The following is a 16,914-nucleotide window of genomic DNA, read 5'->3' as shown; positions in this document are numbered from 1 at the left end:
AAATACCTTAACACCTACAGGGATTTTTTTCTTTTTCTTAATAAATAGGACAGGGACGATCCCAGTAACCACTAGGCCTTCGCAAATGGCGTGTGCACAAGGAAGTCGGGTTTTGCCTGCGTGGCTGCGTTCCCAGTCGGCCCAGGGAGAGCGACGCTAACGGAAACTTCGTCAGGAATATTTTCGGTTTATTCCCTTTGTCTGGAAATTAAAAACAACTACGGCAGCAGCTCTTCCACGGGCAAGTACGAGCCTAGGATGTGAAGGTCTCCGTTCTGCGTTTCCCCCCGCAGGCAGCCCGGGTTTGCAGCGGGCGGCAGCAGCACGGCTTTCCCCGCGGCAGGGCCCGCCGGGACCCCGCTGCGCCCAGCCTCGGCCGCAAGCGCAGCGGGGGAAGAAGGCTCATTCCCTGCCCGGAGACCCAACACGCCGGTGCCACTGGCAGCGGGTATTATTTTGAAAAGCGAGGGTTTTTTCCGCGTCAGGCGACTGTTTCCTTAAACCTGCCGCCACCAGCCCCACATCCTTCCTGGACACCAGGGATACCGGTGTATTTATGCAAATCCATGCAGCAAAATGTTTCCTTCACTGCTTTGCTGCAGTTTCCCCGCGTTTACAACCTTTAACCAATTACGCCATTAAAATAAACCCAGAACAATAGCTCCGCTTGCTTGTGCCTCCCTCTAGAGCTGGCGCTTTGCAGGAGTGGAAGCGTGCCTGGCTCGGTGGCGGGGCGGGGGGAAGAGGAAGGAAAACGAAATGAACTAAACCCGCCGTGCAAATCCCGACCCCGGGAACGGCGGCTCCCGCCGTGCCGGGTCCGTTCCCGGGAGCGGAGCGGTGGGTGCGGAGAAGGGCCCCAGCGCCGGGCGGGCACGGCGGCGGCCGGAGCCCGGCACCTCCCGAGGCCCCTGGATGTGACTTCCCGAGCGGGGCCCCGGCTCGGTCCCTGCTCCGCTGGGAGCACGCTCCTTTCTCGGGCACGTAATATAAATTTGTCGTGTTTGTCGCAGCTGCTGGCGCGCCCCTGCGGTTCCCTTCACGGAACCATCACTCACAGGGGCGTGAGGCGGTGGGGAAAAAATGACGCAGAAGTCTTGGTAGGGATTTATACCTCATACCTCAGCCCTCTGCCTGCTGTTCCTAAAAAGGACTGCTCTCTGCCGTCCTCTCAGATACCGCGGTCTGCGGAACCCCGCCGCGGAGCGGGAGAAAGGGGAGGGAGGGGAGAGGGGGAGATAAATTAAACCGTTTCACTGATCAGAGCGGACTTCTCTTCCCGTGGCTGCGGGGAACCGTGCGGCACGCTCTGCCCTCGCCGGCTGCGGCCTCGGCTGGGAAACGCACCCAAACCGTGCGAAAATATTTGGGGGGGGGAAATGCCTTTTTTCCCGTTTACGCATGGTTTGGGACCACAGACCATTACAGCCCCACCCAAGGCCACAAAACCTTTGCATTTCTCTGCTCGTCGGCCATCCACCGGAGCGGCTAGGCCTGGTTTGGCCGCGGTTTGCATGGCGGGGCTGGAAGCCCCACAGCGGTCCCCTCTCCCCCCCAGCCGGGCTGGCAGCGGACGGCTCCGCGGGGTAAAGGGCCATGTTCGCCGGCAGCGGCTCCCCTGCCCCGCAGCCCCGGGGGGGCACAGGACAAGCAGAAGGCAGGGCCCAGGCGCACACGACGAGGGGGCTCCCAGGGCCGGGCCGGAGCGTAGGCTTAGCCCGCAGGTGGGACGGCAGTCCCGGGCGGCCGCTGCTTTGGGGCCGGCCTCGCAGAGCCCATGGCTGGAGGCCCCGAAATGGCGGTGGCAGGGTGTGGAGGCGGCAGGGAGCGAAAACCAGGTTTTGTATCCAATGTGCCATTCCCAGATCCCACAGAAACACCCAGCATCGGAGGAAGAATGGGGGAAAGGCGCAGGAAAGAGTCCAGACGCGGAGAGGCTCTGAAGGTTGCTGGTGGAGCGGATTACAAAAAGGATATCAGGAAGCCGATACATTTTATATTTGAATAGATTTGGTTTATTTTAATCAAATATCAATAGCAGAAGGTTAAATATATTTCTAAGATCTTTTCTTCAAATTTATTAAATTTATTTAATTTACTTAGCATAAGATAAGAACAAGAATTAAAATAGTACAAGTGCACTTGTCTTGATTAATAAAGCATTGTTAAATGTCTTGCTTATTGGCATTTATTATTAGGAAGTTTATGTCGTTTCCCGCAATCACCGTCTTTTAAGATTTAAAAAAAACCGAAGTATGTATATATATCATTAGAGATGTATTGCTACAAACTCTGTATCAAATTTCCAAAAGAAATAGATAAACTGTTTAATCTAGAGATTGTTCCGGATACGGTTAAAAACAACACAAAACCACGAACAAGTGAAGCACCCGAAGCGGAGAAATGTCGAGCGGAGGAACGCGGGGTCACTCGTCCCACGGCCGGACCGCGTACAGGGGGAGACGGGCCGAGATGTCGGGGCTATGGCGCTGGTTATTTTTTGTAGCCTTTCACAAAGGCTTTTAGGGCAAAATTTAATTCGTCTGGCCTTCAGCTCTGTCTTCTTCCAGATCATGTGCTTCCTTTTTGGCCTCCCCTTCCTTTCCATCTTGTCTGGAAGCGGGGAATTTGTCCTTGTTGTTCTCTTTTTTCCATTTCATCCTCCTGTTCTGAAACCAGATCTTTACCTGCCTCTCGGTGAGTCCTAGTGCGTGGGACACCTCGATCCTCCTCTTCCTGGTCAGATAGGGGTTAAAGAGGAACTCCTTTTCCAGCTCTAGAGTCTGGAATCGGCTGTATGTTTGTCTTCCTCTCCTCCTACCCGGCGCTGCTGTTTAAAACAAAAACACAGGGGTTTGGAGGTTGATGTGGTCGTTCGAAAGAAGGCGCAGGCAGGGAGCGGGGGCTCGAGTCCCTCTGGAAATCCCTCGAGAGAAGCCCCGCAGAAGCGCAGGGGGGGAAAGCAGGGGGCACGGAGGAGTCCAGAGCTTTACACATGAGTGCGGGAAAAACAGCGATAGCGGATGCGCGAAGCGCCTCAGCTCTCCCCCTGCGCCGGGGTTTACGGGACCGAGTTTACGGGGCCACTTTATTGTCTGGCGGCCGGCACCCCCCGGCCCTGCACCCTTCCCCCTCAGGCAGCGGCGGCGGGCGAGCGTGTCGGCTGCGCCTCTGTGTCCGAGGGGCGACGTTAAGGCTACTCGTGGGGTGGCAGCCGCCTTCTGCAGAGGTTTCTGTTTGCTCACTGTACCGCTTTATTATCGCAAGCCACCGCCGTGCTAGGAATCGCGGGGAGAGCGGCAGGGAGAGAGGGAGGCAGAGGCAGGGAGCGAGAGGCAGCGAGAAAGAAGCGGGAGGAGGAAAAGAAAGTTTCGAACTCAGACGTGAGATGGAAGCAAATTTTTGACTGCGTCCAACCTTGTGGTCTCATCCAGGGAAACATTTGAGCAGGAGACGAGCTCTGATTTAAGTGGTCTGGTTCCTCGCCAATATTAGCACTGGACGATTTACAGTCAGGATATTGTACCAGCTCGGCCTCTTGCTGTGTCGTAAAAATCTGCTGTCTCTGTAAGTTATCGTATCCGTAAAATTTAGCGGGCTCCCCGTGACAGGTAACCCCGCTGCAGGGGGCAGGAGGCGGAGGCGCGGCGGGGGGAGGAGGAGGCGGCTGGTAGGCGGCCGTGGGGCTCCCCCCGGCCGGGTGGTAAAAGTCCGCGGCCGCGCCGCCGCCGCCCCCCGCCCCGCCGGGCGCGGGGTGCGGGAAGCCGGCGGCGGCCGCGCCGTTCCCGTAGAGCAGGGCGGCGGCGGCGGCGGCGGCGGCGGCGGCGTGGCGGCCGCTCACCTCGGGCGCGAAGTGACAGTCGTAGTACGGGGGATTGATGGGCTCCCCCGCCGCCGCCGCCGCCGCCGCCGCCGCCGCCTTGTACTTGGAGTACAGCGGGTTGACAAAGTAGGAGCTCATCGGGGAGGGGGCAGCGGCAGGCGGGGGCGCGGGCGCGGGCACGGGGCGCTGCTCCCGCCGCCGCCGCCGCCGGTGCCTCTACGCCGCGCTCATGCCGCCGCCGCCGCTCGCCCGTGCGCTCCCCGCTCCTGCTCTCCGCGTACGTGGTGACCAGGACTGGAATATAATCGCTCTCAAAATGACCTGCCTCACTGCTTTTACTATTTCCTATTAGGCACACAGCAGCTCGCGCACGCACACGCACACGCACACACACACACACACACACACGCTCATGAGCTCAGGGGGGACTTTTGGCTTCAGTTTACATGTGCCGCTCCTCAGGCAAGAAAAAAACCCGGCCCAGCCCTGCCCGGATCCACCCCAGCCGCGGCGCCCCCGCTCCCCCCGCCGGTGCGCGCTCGCCAGGAGCCGCCGAAAGCCCCGCCGCGCAGGGGCGAGGCGACCGCGCAGATCCCGCGCGATAACCGCGGGCGCGCTGCCCGGGGCGACGCCGCCCGGCCCGCCTAGGTTGCGCTGCCCCGGGCTCAGGGCCGCGGCTAAGCACCGAAGCGCGGCCTGCACCGCCGGCCGGGAAGGGCAGAGACCCGCCGAGGGAGCCGGTGCCCGGCGCAGGGAGCCGGGGGTGCCGGCGAGGGCAGCTGGGGGGCCCGAAGGGCGGCAGCGTGCAGCGGCCGGCCCCGGTGCCAGCGGGGCCTCCGGGTCATTTCCTTGCAGGCGAGCAGAGCGCGGGAAATGAGATGCACATTTACCCTTGACGCCGTGCACGCATGGCTGAGGCTCCAGGTTAATTGATACTTAATGGAAATCATGCCTATGAATATACTTTCCATCATTTCGCCCTTGGTGGACGTCATTAGCGAGGCAGAGAGGGGGAGGAAAGAAAAAAAATTGTGTGGGTGAGCGGTTAGCACCGCCCGGGGACGCGGTCCGAAATAAGCGAGCCCTGTTCTCCGGGAGGAAGGAAGGAAGGCGCTGCCCGGCGGGCTCGGCGCTGCCCCGGTTTCTCGGGCCGGCCGGCCCCGCGGAGGGACCGCGGCCCGGCCGCCTGCGCGGGCTCCGCTCCCCGCGCTCCGGGAAGCGCCGTCTCCAGTCCTCTCTTCCCCGCTTCGTCCTGCACAGGGAACCAGCTTTTCGGACAGACACCCCCAGGAGCTCGAGTCCGCCCTATTTTGAAGAGAGACGAAAAATGTAGGTGAAATATAATACGGGCCCCGCCAGAGCCACGTGTGACCGTCTGGTGTGAATCGACAAAAAATATTTGTGGTTACATAAAAGGCATCGCAGGCTCCTTCCCCATCACACACACACACACACCCCCCCCCCGCCTCCATGCCAGTTAACTCGCTTTGTCTCGGTGACCAGCCCGGCTGCCCCGCATATGAGGGCCTGGACGGGCCCTGGGCCCGCAGCGACACCCCCGCCCGGCCAGGGGCCCCGCGGGCCGGGGCACGCGCCTTTGGGAAGCCGGCGGAGGCTCAGGGACCCCCGAGCAGCCCGGGGCCAGGCGGGGGGCGGGAGAGGCCCGGGGGGGGCGCACGGATTTTTGGTACGACGAGGACAGGCAGCAGCAAAAGCCCGTCGCAAGAGAGCGGCGAGAAGGCAGAAGGCCAGGCCGGGCAGGGCGGGAGCGGCGGCAGAGGAACACCGCCGCGCCCTGCGGAGGGGCGCGGAGGGGCAGCGGCTGCTTCCCGCATCCGCGCCGGGGCCCCTCCGCCCCTCCGCATGCTCATCCCGCCGGGGCGCCGCCCGCGTGGGTCTGCGGTGCCAGCGGCGCAACCGCGGTTCCCCCCGGCCGGGGGCGCGGAGCGCGGGGCGCGGAGCGCTGCGCGGAGAGCGGGGCGCGGCAGCGGCGCTAGAGTGGAGCGCGGGCGCCCTCTGGCGGTGCGCGGCGGAGGCGGCAGGCAGCGCCCTCCCGCCCGGCGCTGCCCGCGCTGCCCGCGGCTCTCCCGGCCGGTGGTTCCGCCAGAAACCCGAACGGCTCCGCAAGGCCCCGGTGCCACTGCGGGACACCGGCGCGGCTCTGCGCCCCTCCGGCGGGGCTCTCGGCGATGAGCGGCTCTTCCTTTGCTTTCTGGTTTTGGCTTTTTCTTTTTTTCCTTTTCTCTCTCTCTCTCTCTTTTTTTTTTTTTTTTTTTTTTTTTTTTGTCGGCCGGAGTTTACAGTGCCATTTTCTTAGCACATTTCGGTGACCCTCTTTTATTTTTTTGCCAGTGCTATAATTAACTACATACAAAGAATGCGCCTCGTTTACACATGGCAGCCAGGAAAGACGCCTGAGCTTTGAAGACCGCTGCTATCGCGTTTTCGATCATGTTTCCCCACATATTACACCACGAATTCTCCATGTGTGGTAGTCTCAGAGCTATACGTTTTTGTCTTGAACATGTTATTTTGTTTGCCCCTGCATTTATGTATTTATGGATTGATTTATGTAAACGAAAGTAAAGATGAATCTTTGTTCACCCCCCCCCATCACACACGCCTGTGAATTATTCGGTATAATGCGTGTGCGTGGGCACGCGACTGTGCATATGTACAAACATATATTAACACAACCAACGCGTAGGAATTAAATTATTGTTTAGTTTGACACTAAAAGTAATGTCTATGGAAGTACTGCGTTTCGTCGTTCGAGACGCTGGGTTTTCTTTCTGCCATTTTGAAATAAACACACACAATATTAGAAACAGGTAATCAAAGGGGGGGGGGAAAAGAAAACGTACAAGGTAAAATCTGTCAATCCGCCCGAGGGAAAATATTAAAAAGAGATAGTGTGGGCTTGGTGACAATTTCTTACCAGAGCCTCTGCTAGAATCGACATAATAGAGTGTGGTGTGGCAAGAATATTCTTTACATGTTGTTAGTTATAGATCAAGCCCCTCCACGGTTATTTTCGAAAACAGGGAGGCTAACATCCTAGGATTCACTGCGGGAGAATATCCAATAAAATAGATTTCAACAAATCAGTGGACTTTGTAAGATCTCTCAGTTCCGTGACCTTCAGGTCTTTTTCGAGTCTGTTGCCTTGGCCCAACGCTGACATACTGAAATTTATAGTCCAAGATTTTAAGACCTAGTTTGTCTGCATTTTTTGGCTTTTTTCCCCTCTAACAAACACAAACATCAAAATAAGGTGGTTTCAAAGAAAAGCGCCATAGCATATCGTAAACTCATTAGGTCCAGACGTCTAGCCATCTCAATGGTTTTATTATACCGCGGTTCTTCCTGTTTTAAAAGAATTATAGGTATCTTCTCGACAATGGATGGGAAGCAATGCAACACCTTTTCCTGGCACTGCATACTTTTGCCTGTTGCTTTTTTTTTTTTTTTAATAGAGGCAAAAAACATTAAACACCAGGTCTCTCAGCTCTCCCCTTAATCTTGAATTAACCGAACTGCTCGTAAATATTTACGGGTCCTTCATTTTAACGGTTGCTCTTTAAATAAAGCATTTTTTACAATGAACTTCATCTCAATTATCTTCATAAAGTCATGTGTGCTTATAAATGTAGAAGGCATGAGGCGCGTTGCTAAATGAGCTCTCGCCAGCAAAGCTGAACGTTTGGAAGCAGCCGTGTCCCCCCAGAGCTTCCCAACCTTCAGATTAAAGAGCGCAGAGGTTACAAACGGCCAGGGGGGGAAAGAAAAAAAAAAAAAAAAAAAAAAGGTTTAAGGGAATAGGCATAATTTTGCTTCACTGGCTCGGGAGGCCCGCTGTGGAAATATTCCCCAAATTACCCCAAGAGATGGCTGGTGTTCCAAAGACCGCTGGTGCGTGAGGCGGCGGGGAGCGGTGCGGCATCAGGCGCACCTACACGGCGCGGCCCGAGCGGCCTCTCCGCCACCGACCTCCGAGAGCAAACGCCTGTGAGGCGAGGGGGGGCGAAGTGATTTTGCTCCGGCCTTTGTGGCTGCCAGAGGTGCTGCTGCCCCGGCAGCGCGGCCCGGCTTTCCCGCGGCCCCGGCCCGGCAGCGCTCGGCCCGCGGCGGGCTGCGCGGGGGCTGCGCGGGGGCTGCGCGGGGGGGTCGGCGGCGCGGAGGGCATCGCGAGGGGCAGACAGATTTCTCCTCTCACCGCAGCGCTGTCGTTCGGTCACGGCAGACTTTATTGTGTAACAACTGACAACAATTACAACAGGTCGGTAGTTCGAGACACGGGGTGGTTAATTAATACAACAGTCACCGGGGGCAGGGACGCCAGCTAGCCGGGGGACCGGGAGACCTTAGGCCTATTGCGAACGGCTTCGAGGATGAGACAACCTCCTAACAGTGCACTAAAGGGGGGGAATAGCTCGTGGCCTCGCTGTAGCATCTATTGCGAAGGAGCGAAATTCAGACCTAGAAAGCAGAGGGTTTGGGTAAGGTTTCCTCTTAGTAAATCGTGGACAACACAGCACCCCCATTGATTTAAGCGACTGTGATTTAAGATATATTTTATTATCATAATTATAATTAATTTCCTTACCTTTATTTTGGCAAAGTAACTATCTAGACTACATCACTTTTAAGAAACATGTCAAACATTTAACATCGGATAGAGTTCCCAAAGCTAACGTGCACTCACAATATCATCAACCGAACGGTCTGGGAAGGGGGGGGGGGGGCGGATGAAGCGACTCTGAAAAACAACACGTTGGCGAGCAAGACAAAATTTCCCCAAATACCTGACAGAGACCACAGTTAACTTCTATCTTAAAAAAAAAAAAAAAAAAAAAAAAAAAAAAAAAGAAGACCAGATTGATTTAAAGTTCCTGGGGTGGGGGGGCACGGGAGGAGGAGGAGAAACGTATGTGGGGCTGAAGGGGCAGGGGAAGAGTAAAACCAAACCACCACCACCAAAAAAAAAAAACCAAACCCAACCCCACAACCAAAAACCCAAACCCAAAACAAAACCCAAAAGCCCCAAACTCAAAACTAAAGCAATATTCCCCAACTGCATTTCCACCCCAGCGTTAGTCTCCTTTATTGCCTTTCTCCTTGTTCATCTTTTTCATTTTCATTCTTCTGTTCTGAAACCAGATTTTGACCTGTCTCTCTGTGAGATTTAAAATCCTAGCTACTTCGTAACGGCGGTCTCGTGTGAGGTACATGTTAAAGAGAAATTCCTTTTCCAGTTCCAAAGTTTGATACTTTGTGTAGGGACAACGCTTTTTCCTCGTTGAACGAGCATGGATCCAGTTTGCTGCAGGGTTATCTGGAAGAAGGGAGGTATATAGGGAACGGGGCGGGGGGGGAGAGAAAGGTCGTTAAATTAATTTAACGAAGGATGGACTGTTTTCACAACTTTGGAGGAATTATCATAAAAGCCTTAATGCCCCAGTCTGTTTACTGTACAAATGATGTCTTGATGGTAGGTGGTTATGTGGAGTCTTTTATGGGTGCTTGTTGCTGCTTGCGCTGGGGTAGGCGTCTAGACGTTTTTATAGGTTAGTAAAACTATCAGTTTTGCACATTCGAGCCTTACAGGTTTCGGCAATAAATCAAAGGGGCAATTTCTCTCTTTCTTTCTTTCTTTCTTTCTTTCTTTCTTTCTTTCTTCCTTTCTTTCTCTCTCTCTGCCCCTCTCTCTGCCTCTCTCCCTCTCTCCCCCCCCCCCTTTTTTTTTTTTTTTTTTTTACTTACTTGGGTCAAGTTGCTGCTGTTTCTCCTCCTTCAGATCGCTGCTCGGGCTGGGGTTGTGGCTGCAGGCGGCGGGGTCCTTGGAGCTGCCGGCAGCCGCCTTCTCCCGGGGCTCCTGGAGGAAGGAGCTGCACGTGTACTCGGGCACACCGATCCCCTGGGAATCCCGGGACGAGGAGCACTCAGTCCTTTTGGAGGAGGAGGAGGAGGAGGAGGAAGACGAGGAGGCGGCTGCTCCCGTCTCCGGCTTTATCCCGTAGTGGCGCCCGTTGGAGGAGCCGGAGCTGGACGCGGAGCCGCCGCTGCCGCCGCCGCCGCTGCCGCCGCCGCCGCCGCCGCCCGGGAAGCCCGGGAAGGGCTCAATCCAGGAGCGCACGTAGCGGCCGGCGTCGGCTGCCCCTAAGTGGGGCTGGTGCATGTAGGGGTGGTAGATCCCGGTCATTGCCGCAGACGGCTGAGGGTGAACCGTGGACCAGGAGGTGGAGAACACGGTGGATTTTGGTGCAAAGCTACAGGAGGAAAAATCTGAACCCTCTGCAACACCTGATGGCCTGGAGGTCGCACTGTGACCTCCCTGGACGAATCTACTCCCGTAAACTTCTTCGCTTTCATGGCCTATGAGAGAATCGACATAATAGTTACTTATGGTGCCACTAGACGACATTTTAGGCTCCCCTCTTAGTCATATAAAAGGTTACACTGTTAACTGTATATGATACCCTCCCGGAGAACAATCGTAGTATTTTGCAGACTGCAACCCTCAACCATTGGTTGCGGAGCCCACGTGATCATATTTACCAATACTGAGAGTAAATCAATCCGCTAAACTGGGGCTGCTGTGATTAAAAAAAAAATCATCAACAACAACGGCCCCGCACAGCGCGCCGCGCCGGCTGCGCGCCCGGACAGCGCCGGGGCCGCCCGCCCGCCCGCCCGCCTGCCCGCTCGCCCGCCCGCCTGCCCTGCCTGCCCTGCCTGCCCTGCCCGCCTGCCTGCCCCGCTCGCCCGCCTGCCCTGCCCGCCCTGCCCGCCTGCCTGCCTTCGCTGCCCGTCTGCCCTGCCCGCCTGCCCGCCCTGCCTGCCCGGGGCGCGGCGGGCGTGGCCGCGCTGGCAGCCCACGGGCGCGGCGGGCGCGGACTATTTCTTCACCTCCTTTGAGTGATTTCTGCCATTCATTTCTTAATCAATGAGAGGCAGGGTGTTTAAATAAATCCAACAGCCTTGGCTTGCTAATCACACTCCAAGCTGCTGGGGAAACCCGCTGGGAAAGGGGGATTCTTGCCTGTAAAAACAAACCATCGCAAGCTGGGACTGTAACGACTTCTCATAAAACAGGAAAATGTTACAGTAAAAGCACATTGCGGTACTTCCATATTTCAGAGCATGTGCGGGTATTATTATCCGCTCCCCCCCCCCCCCCCCCCCCGCCCCGGACAGAAAGTTTCCATGGAAAGGATACGCTTTTTAAAAGAGATGCCCATTGTGTTGTTTTAAAACAGGTGGAAGACCTCTGTAATGATTTTATGCCTTTCAATAAAAATTTTATGAGGTGTATTTGATTATAGATTAATGTGTCCCTAATAAAATGGACGGATGGAAACAGCAAAGCCTGTGTCTCCGAGCACAACTGACGTGTGGCTGAACACATGCTCCTGTATCCGCGAAACTTTGGGGCTGCACAGCTCCGACACAGCCCCCCTTACGGTGCCCAGCGCGGCCCGGGAGGGGACGCGGGCCAGCGCTGCCCGGAGGAGGCCGCCTGGCCCCGCCGCGGGCAGCGCCGCGGCCGCGGGGCAGGGGCCGAGCAGGCGGGCGGGCGGGCGGGCTCCGGCCCGCGGAGGGGCGCGGGGCTGCCGCTGCCCCCCGCTCGCCGGCAGAGCTGCCACCTCCGCCCCTCGTTCAGGGGGAGCCGGGCCGGGCCGCGCTGGCCACGTTCAATGCCTACGGGAGGTTCTGCCCGCTCTGCTTTCTTTTCCTTCCTTTGCTTCCCTTCCCTCCCCTCCCCTCCTCTCCCTCCCGGCCCGCTCATCCTTCCACGAGCGAAACGGTGCCCAGCGAGTATGGAAAACCAGATTACCCATGGTCTTCTGCCCCTGCCTGCTCTCCCGAGCGAGGGCCGGCGGCTGCGTCGGGATCTGGAGGAAAGGCACACAGTTAGCGGAGCACCCGCAGCCCAGCCCGCCGAGGGCACAAACTGCAGCGCCGGGAAAACACTTCCTACTGGCGGGCCGGTATGAGGAAGGGACTGAAATTCCTGTTTATTTAATGATTTATTACTCTCTTAGGTTGTTTTCTTCCTCTTTTCCTCTCTCTTTTTCCTTCCCTTGCTTTTTTTTTAAGTTGGGGGTTTTTTTGGTCATCTCGCTTTAGCATTTTCCTTTGGGTTTTCATACTTATATTTTTCTCTAGAAGCAGGGTTTGTGGGATGGCGAAGAATTGCCCCTCGCTTCACACAGATATAAAACGGTAGATTAGAGTGAGCGTCCTTTTTTATATACGTTAAACACTTGGTATGGAGCCAGCTAATTACTTCCCACTGCTGAAACTTCCTTGGTGATGTAGCGAGTATCTTTAAAGGAAAAGAAAAGACGGTTCAAACGTATGCAACATTTAAAGAGGGGTTTTTTTGAGCACCGTTTTGTTGTTTGTTTTCGAAACGAGAGCAAGCACAAAATAGCTACGCGCTTGCGGCTCCCGCAGCTTCAAAACGATGATGCGTTGGTTTGAGGAAAATATACGTCTGCCCTACGAGTAAACGTGCACATGAGAAAGTATTGGCTTAAATTAAATACCAGCGACACGAGAGCAAAATACAACGCCACCAGCTGCAATACGAGCAGTATCAGTGTCACCAAGTCAGACAACATTGGCACTGTCTTGCGTTTAATTTCTTGATTTAGAAACTGCTTAGGGGAGGAATGGGCGTTGATTGTGAGCAAGCTGGTCTCCCAGCGCAAACAGTAGCCACGCTATTTTTCCAGTACTGTTTGAAGGTGAAAGTATGCCCAAGTATTTGCACTTCAATTTGGAGTCACGTTCATTTGCAAGCCGTTTGCAGTCCTGTTTAGTATTTCTGCTCACACAGGCACTCACCCGCTCTCTCTCACACACACGCCCTTCCTCAGCTTCCAGTGCAGAGCCTTGCTAATAACATTTTTCAGCTATGTACAGAAAGGGTTAAGAGTCGTGAACTTCATTATTTGGATGTTTGCTAATAAAATGGAATTGCGCGAAATAAAACGATCTCTGAGCAAACAGAAACGGTGCAGGGTGACAAAAGTAGGTCTGAAGAGGCTGGTGTACTTTTGTAAGCACGCCTGGGAGCCTTTCTGCTCAAAAAAGCCAATCTTGCCACATGTTTGAGGGAATATTTCCCCATCCACCATCTTCTGAAAGCTCTTGAGCCGACCAAGAACCGAACTTCTTAACATTTACTTCTGCCCAGCTTTGCATTTGGTGTGATGGGGTTTTTTTAAGCGAGTAAAGACACGAAATCAAAGTCTACACATTGTAAGCACGCAGTGACTGATATTTTCTAAATCAACATACGAACGTCAAATAAAATGACACACATATTGCTGACAGCTTGTAATAGAAAGATTTTTTATCACTTACCATTTATGAGTTGATTGGATGAGGATGTCCAGCTTAGGTCATAATATTTTACTACGTTTTTCTTTTTTTTTTTCCTTTCTCTCTCTCTTTTTTTTTTTTTTTCATTCAGTTTGTCAGACTGCGAACATCACACAACATTTTATCAATTAATCGTTTGTTTACAGGCACAATTATAAACGATTCAGGTTTACATCATTTCCCGCCCCAGTCTCCACCCCACCCCTAAAAAAAGGAAGGGGGGGGGGGGGGAAAGGGTGAAAAAGAAAGAAAGAAACCCAGGCAGACACACACAAAGACCAGAAAATGGCAAAGAAGGTGCATCAGTCCAAAGAGCTGCTGATAGAGAAAGATCAGGAGACCAACCTGCATCCGTACTTTAAACATTTGTAGAAAACCAAAGGAACCGCAGTAGTTTACAGAGTTTATTGCATTATACATGCGAACAGAACATGCACAAGAAGGACATATTGCTGCTGAACGACTACTATTCCACATATGCACCACAAGGAAATGTCTACAGTGGAGAAGAAGGAAATATTCCATTTTACGAAGGACAATCTCTAAGTTCATTTGCGAGGATAGTTACATTATAATGTGCTTTTCTTTCCCCCCGCCCCCGAAGTTTTTCCCCCCCTTTTCTCTTGAAGTGTTGAATGTACTCAAAACGTTATGGCCCTTGTAACAGCCCCACATAAATACCATTTTGTTAGTAAAAACATGAAAAAGTCACATTGCTTGGATGTTCGACAGTTCCAATAAGTTAAGACCAAATGATAATATTCAATAATAGTTACCCTGCATTACGATGAGAACAAAAATAAATTACACGTGCTAGGTTTTATATATACTCATCATAGTAATACATATTCACTTGCAGCGCTAAAAGAAGGACGAAGAGTCACATTCTATGAGAAAATAAAACCAAAACAAAACTGGAAAATGCCGGGTTTTGCCAGAGTCTCTCCTGCCTTTAGCAAGTGGCGGTGCTGTGCCCATTCCTCACTGGTGCCCCCCCCGGGGTTAGGGTTTAAGAGAAGGTCAGATTAGCGGTCAGTTCCCGGATTCGGTTCTCCCTGCTCATCTTCTTGAGCTTCATTCTGCGGTTTTGAAACCAAATCTTGACCTGCCTGTCAGTGAGGTTTACGCTCTTACTGATCTCTAGACGGCGCTCTCGAGTGAGATACATATTGAATAAGAACTCTTTCTCTAATTCCAGTGTTTGGTGTTTAGTGTAAGGACACCTCTTCTTTCTGCCACTCTTTGCAGTTAGCCAATTGCTTGTTGGAGTATCAGACTTGATTTCCTCTATCAAAATCAAAGAAGAAGAAGAAGAAAAAAAAAAAAATCAAAAATACCTCAGGCTGTTAGAGTGTACCCTTGGCCATGACCCCTCCTCTGCAGTGTCTGGCAGTTATGGTGGATGTGGGCATTAAACACAGCCCGGGTGAGGTGTGGGCACAGAGAAGGGACCTGCTGCCAGGCTGGGCTCGCCCGTCCCCACCACACGGCACCCTGCCTTGCGGCCGCCCCGCTCTCCTGCCCCTTCCCGAAACGAGCTCTCAAGTTTTCAGCTGGCGTTTAGCATTCCAACAATATTTAACCTGCCACCAGCCCCGTGGCCTCATTTTAACGGGTCTAGCCCCGCCACGGCCGCCTCGGGCTCCCACGACACTTGCTGCGAAAATACCCCAATTACCAAATACCCTCGCACCGTATTTTGAAGCAGCCTCCCCCCAGCCATCAGCTGAACCACACAAGCACACCTAGGAGCAGACGTGGACGTTTTCCCAGCCAAAAAGATACGCAAGAAATTAACACCCTCTGCCTCGGGTTTTTTTGTTTTGTGGTTGGTTTGGTTTTTTTTTTTTTTTTTTTTTCATTTTCCTTTTAGATTTTTTTTTCCCCACCAGAAACAAATCTGCCTCACATCAACCTAGACCTGGGCTGTAAATATAATTCAGATAAAGAGAATCTCCATTCACACGTAGGGTAAAAATCGACCTAGAGGTTGCAAAGTACATTTTGATAGGAGAAAATTTCCCGGTTTGGGATTCTTCGACACCCGCCGTTCGAAAGGAAGGCTTTAGTGCACTTTTAAAGGGGAAATAAAATCAGATTACCACCACCTTTAGCTTGCAAACGCATTTCAAAATACTGCTGCACTTTTGGAGACCGACCCAAGGTTATCTAAAGCACCACACTGAAAGATTCCACCTTTGGACCAGGCAGATAGCGGGCTGCTGCTTTCATTGTGCATTTGTTTCCAACTTTACCCAGCCTGGTAGCACCTATTCCTCACCTATTTTAATAGGATCGTAATTAACTTTAAACGCAATCAAACCGCAGTAAGGCTCAGTGAGAAAAAATAATAATAATAACAATAATAATAATAATAATAATAAAAAAAGAAGAATCAGCGAAATATTACGAGAGGAAAGTTGAGCTGGTCGTATTTTACAGCCTCCAGACCTGCTTTTTCAGAGGTATGGGGCTGCTTTTGGCTGCTGCAGCGCATTAAGGAGCACACGGCTCTATCCCCGCATCACAGAGGCGGTCTGCATGCACGGGAGAGGCAGATCTCTACAGCACATCTTTGGACCCTTTCGTGTAGCGTTTCTGCCTGCCAAAATCTTCAGAGACACAGCACCTGCAGCCCGATACTCCTTAGCATTAAATGTGGTGGCTGTGGTGCTCGCTAGCATATTCGAGCGTGCTTTACGGTGCTGGCGTGTTGGGGTTACACCACGGCACGGCTTAAACTCGGTAATACAGACCTTTACTCTCCTTCTCCTGGACTTCTGGGCTGGACACGGAGCCTTCGGGCAGGCAGCTCCGCTCGTCTTGCAACGTGGACTTGGGCTCGGGACTTTCCACTTGAGAGACTTTTGCGGTGCTGTCTTGGTTGTTCGGGTTTTCATTCATTTTCTTTTCCAGCTGAAGTTGAGCAGATATCTGCGGTTTGGAGCTGCCGCGAGGGTTTAACTGTAACATTACAGTTGAACTCGTTTCAGGGCTATTATTGTACTCTTGGGTTTTCCCAGTGGCGTAGGTCTGGCTCAGTCTAAAATATCCTGGGACGGGAACCTCGGGGTTCTCAATGGGGCATGATTCAGACACCAGCCTCTGGTAGGAAGGGACGTCTGCAGAAATGAGTTTGGATCTCTTATCGGAATACATGCAGCAATTGCTTTCTTCTTTAATATTTGTAGTGAAGGAACAAGTGGGGACCTGCTGTGTAACAGGTTGCTCTATTCGACAAGATCTGTTCGGGTCTGTCCAAGTGTCTACTTGAGGTATATAAGGATGTACATTCATACCCATATTTTGGTGATTAACTTCTCTTTTAGCCAGAGACGGAAGGAGTCCACAGGTTTGCATCCCATACGTCCCAATGTCTGTGCTAGGTGGCATATACATGCTGGCGCTGTTGGAGTAGAAACTGTCACTCCTGCACGCACTGATGAGAGAATCTACTAAAAAAGTATTAGCGGCAGGAGAGCTGTTGGGAAAGGACATTTTGGGGCGGAATTTGAGGAAGAGAGATTGTGTCCTTTGTAGGCTGACATCTCTAGGAAAACATTCCCGTGTAATTGCGGATGCCTCCGCGCGACCACATGACAGCCGGGCCAATGGCAGCGCCCGCCGCCCCGCGCCCCGCCGCCCCGCCGCTGACGCGCCCCGCCGCGCCGCCCCGCCGCGCCCCGCCGCGGTCAACA

At 53.4% G+C, this 16,914-nt stretch overlaps 3 protein-coding genes across 5 annotated transcripts; all 3 read right to left on the bottom strand.

The window, feature by feature from the left end:
- Window positions 1–2,122: 2,122 nt before the first annotated feature.
- On the bottom strand, window positions 2,123–3,961 carry HOXD8 (homeobox D8). 3 transcript variants are annotated; one of them, XM_059820478.1, is made up of 3 exons: window positions 3,842–3,961; window positions 3,418–3,565; window positions 2,123–2,830 (listed from the first exon to the last, which is right to left on the bottom strand). In XM_059820478.1, exons 1-3 carry the CDS (start codon window positions 3,959–3,961, stop codon window positions 2,535–2,537), a joined length of 564 nt encoding a protein of 187 aa, XP_059676461.1. In that variant the 3' UTR covers window positions 2,123–2,534. The 3 variants fall into 3 exon arrangements, with proteins under 3 accessions (XP_059676461.1, XP_059676459.1, XP_059676460.1); XM_059820476.1 differs by having other exon boundaries at window positions 3,418–3,961; XM_059820477.1 differs by having other exon boundaries at window positions 2,123–2,827; window positions 3,418–3,961.
- Window positions 3,962–8,916: 4,955 nt separating this feature from the next.
- On the bottom strand, window positions 8,917–10,247 carry HOXD9 (homeobox D9). The gene is made up of 2 exons (XM_059820620.1): window positions 9,587–10,247; window positions 8,917–9,158 (listed from the first exon to the last, which is right to left on the bottom strand). The coding sequence occupies exons 1-2, from the start codon at window positions 10,245–10,247 to the stop codon at window positions 8,917–8,919; spliced, it is 903 nt and encodes a 300-aa protein (XP_059676603.1).
- A 3,978-nt stretch (window positions 10,248–14,225) lies between these two features.
- HOXD10 (homeobox D10) lies at window positions 14,226–16,714 on the bottom strand. Its single transcript, XM_059820637.1, has 2 exons — window positions 15,973–16,714; window positions 14,226–14,503 (listed from the first exon to the last, which is right to left on the bottom strand). Exons 1-2 carry the CDS (start codon window positions 16,712–16,714, stop codon window positions 14,226–14,228), a joined length of 1,020 nt encoding a protein of 339 aa, XP_059676620.1.
- Between the last annotated feature and the right edge of the window lie 200 nt (window positions 16,715–16,914).

Source organism: Gavia stellata, chromosome 8 (genome assembly GCF_030936135.1).
Source record: "Gavia stellata isolate bGavSte3 chromosome 8, bGavSte3.hap2, whole genome shotgun sequence".
Lineage (NCBI taxonomy): Eukaryota > Metazoa > Chordata > Aves > Gaviiformes > Gaviidae > Gavia > Gavia stellata.
This window is presented reverse-complemented; position numbering and strand designations above follow the sequence as displayed.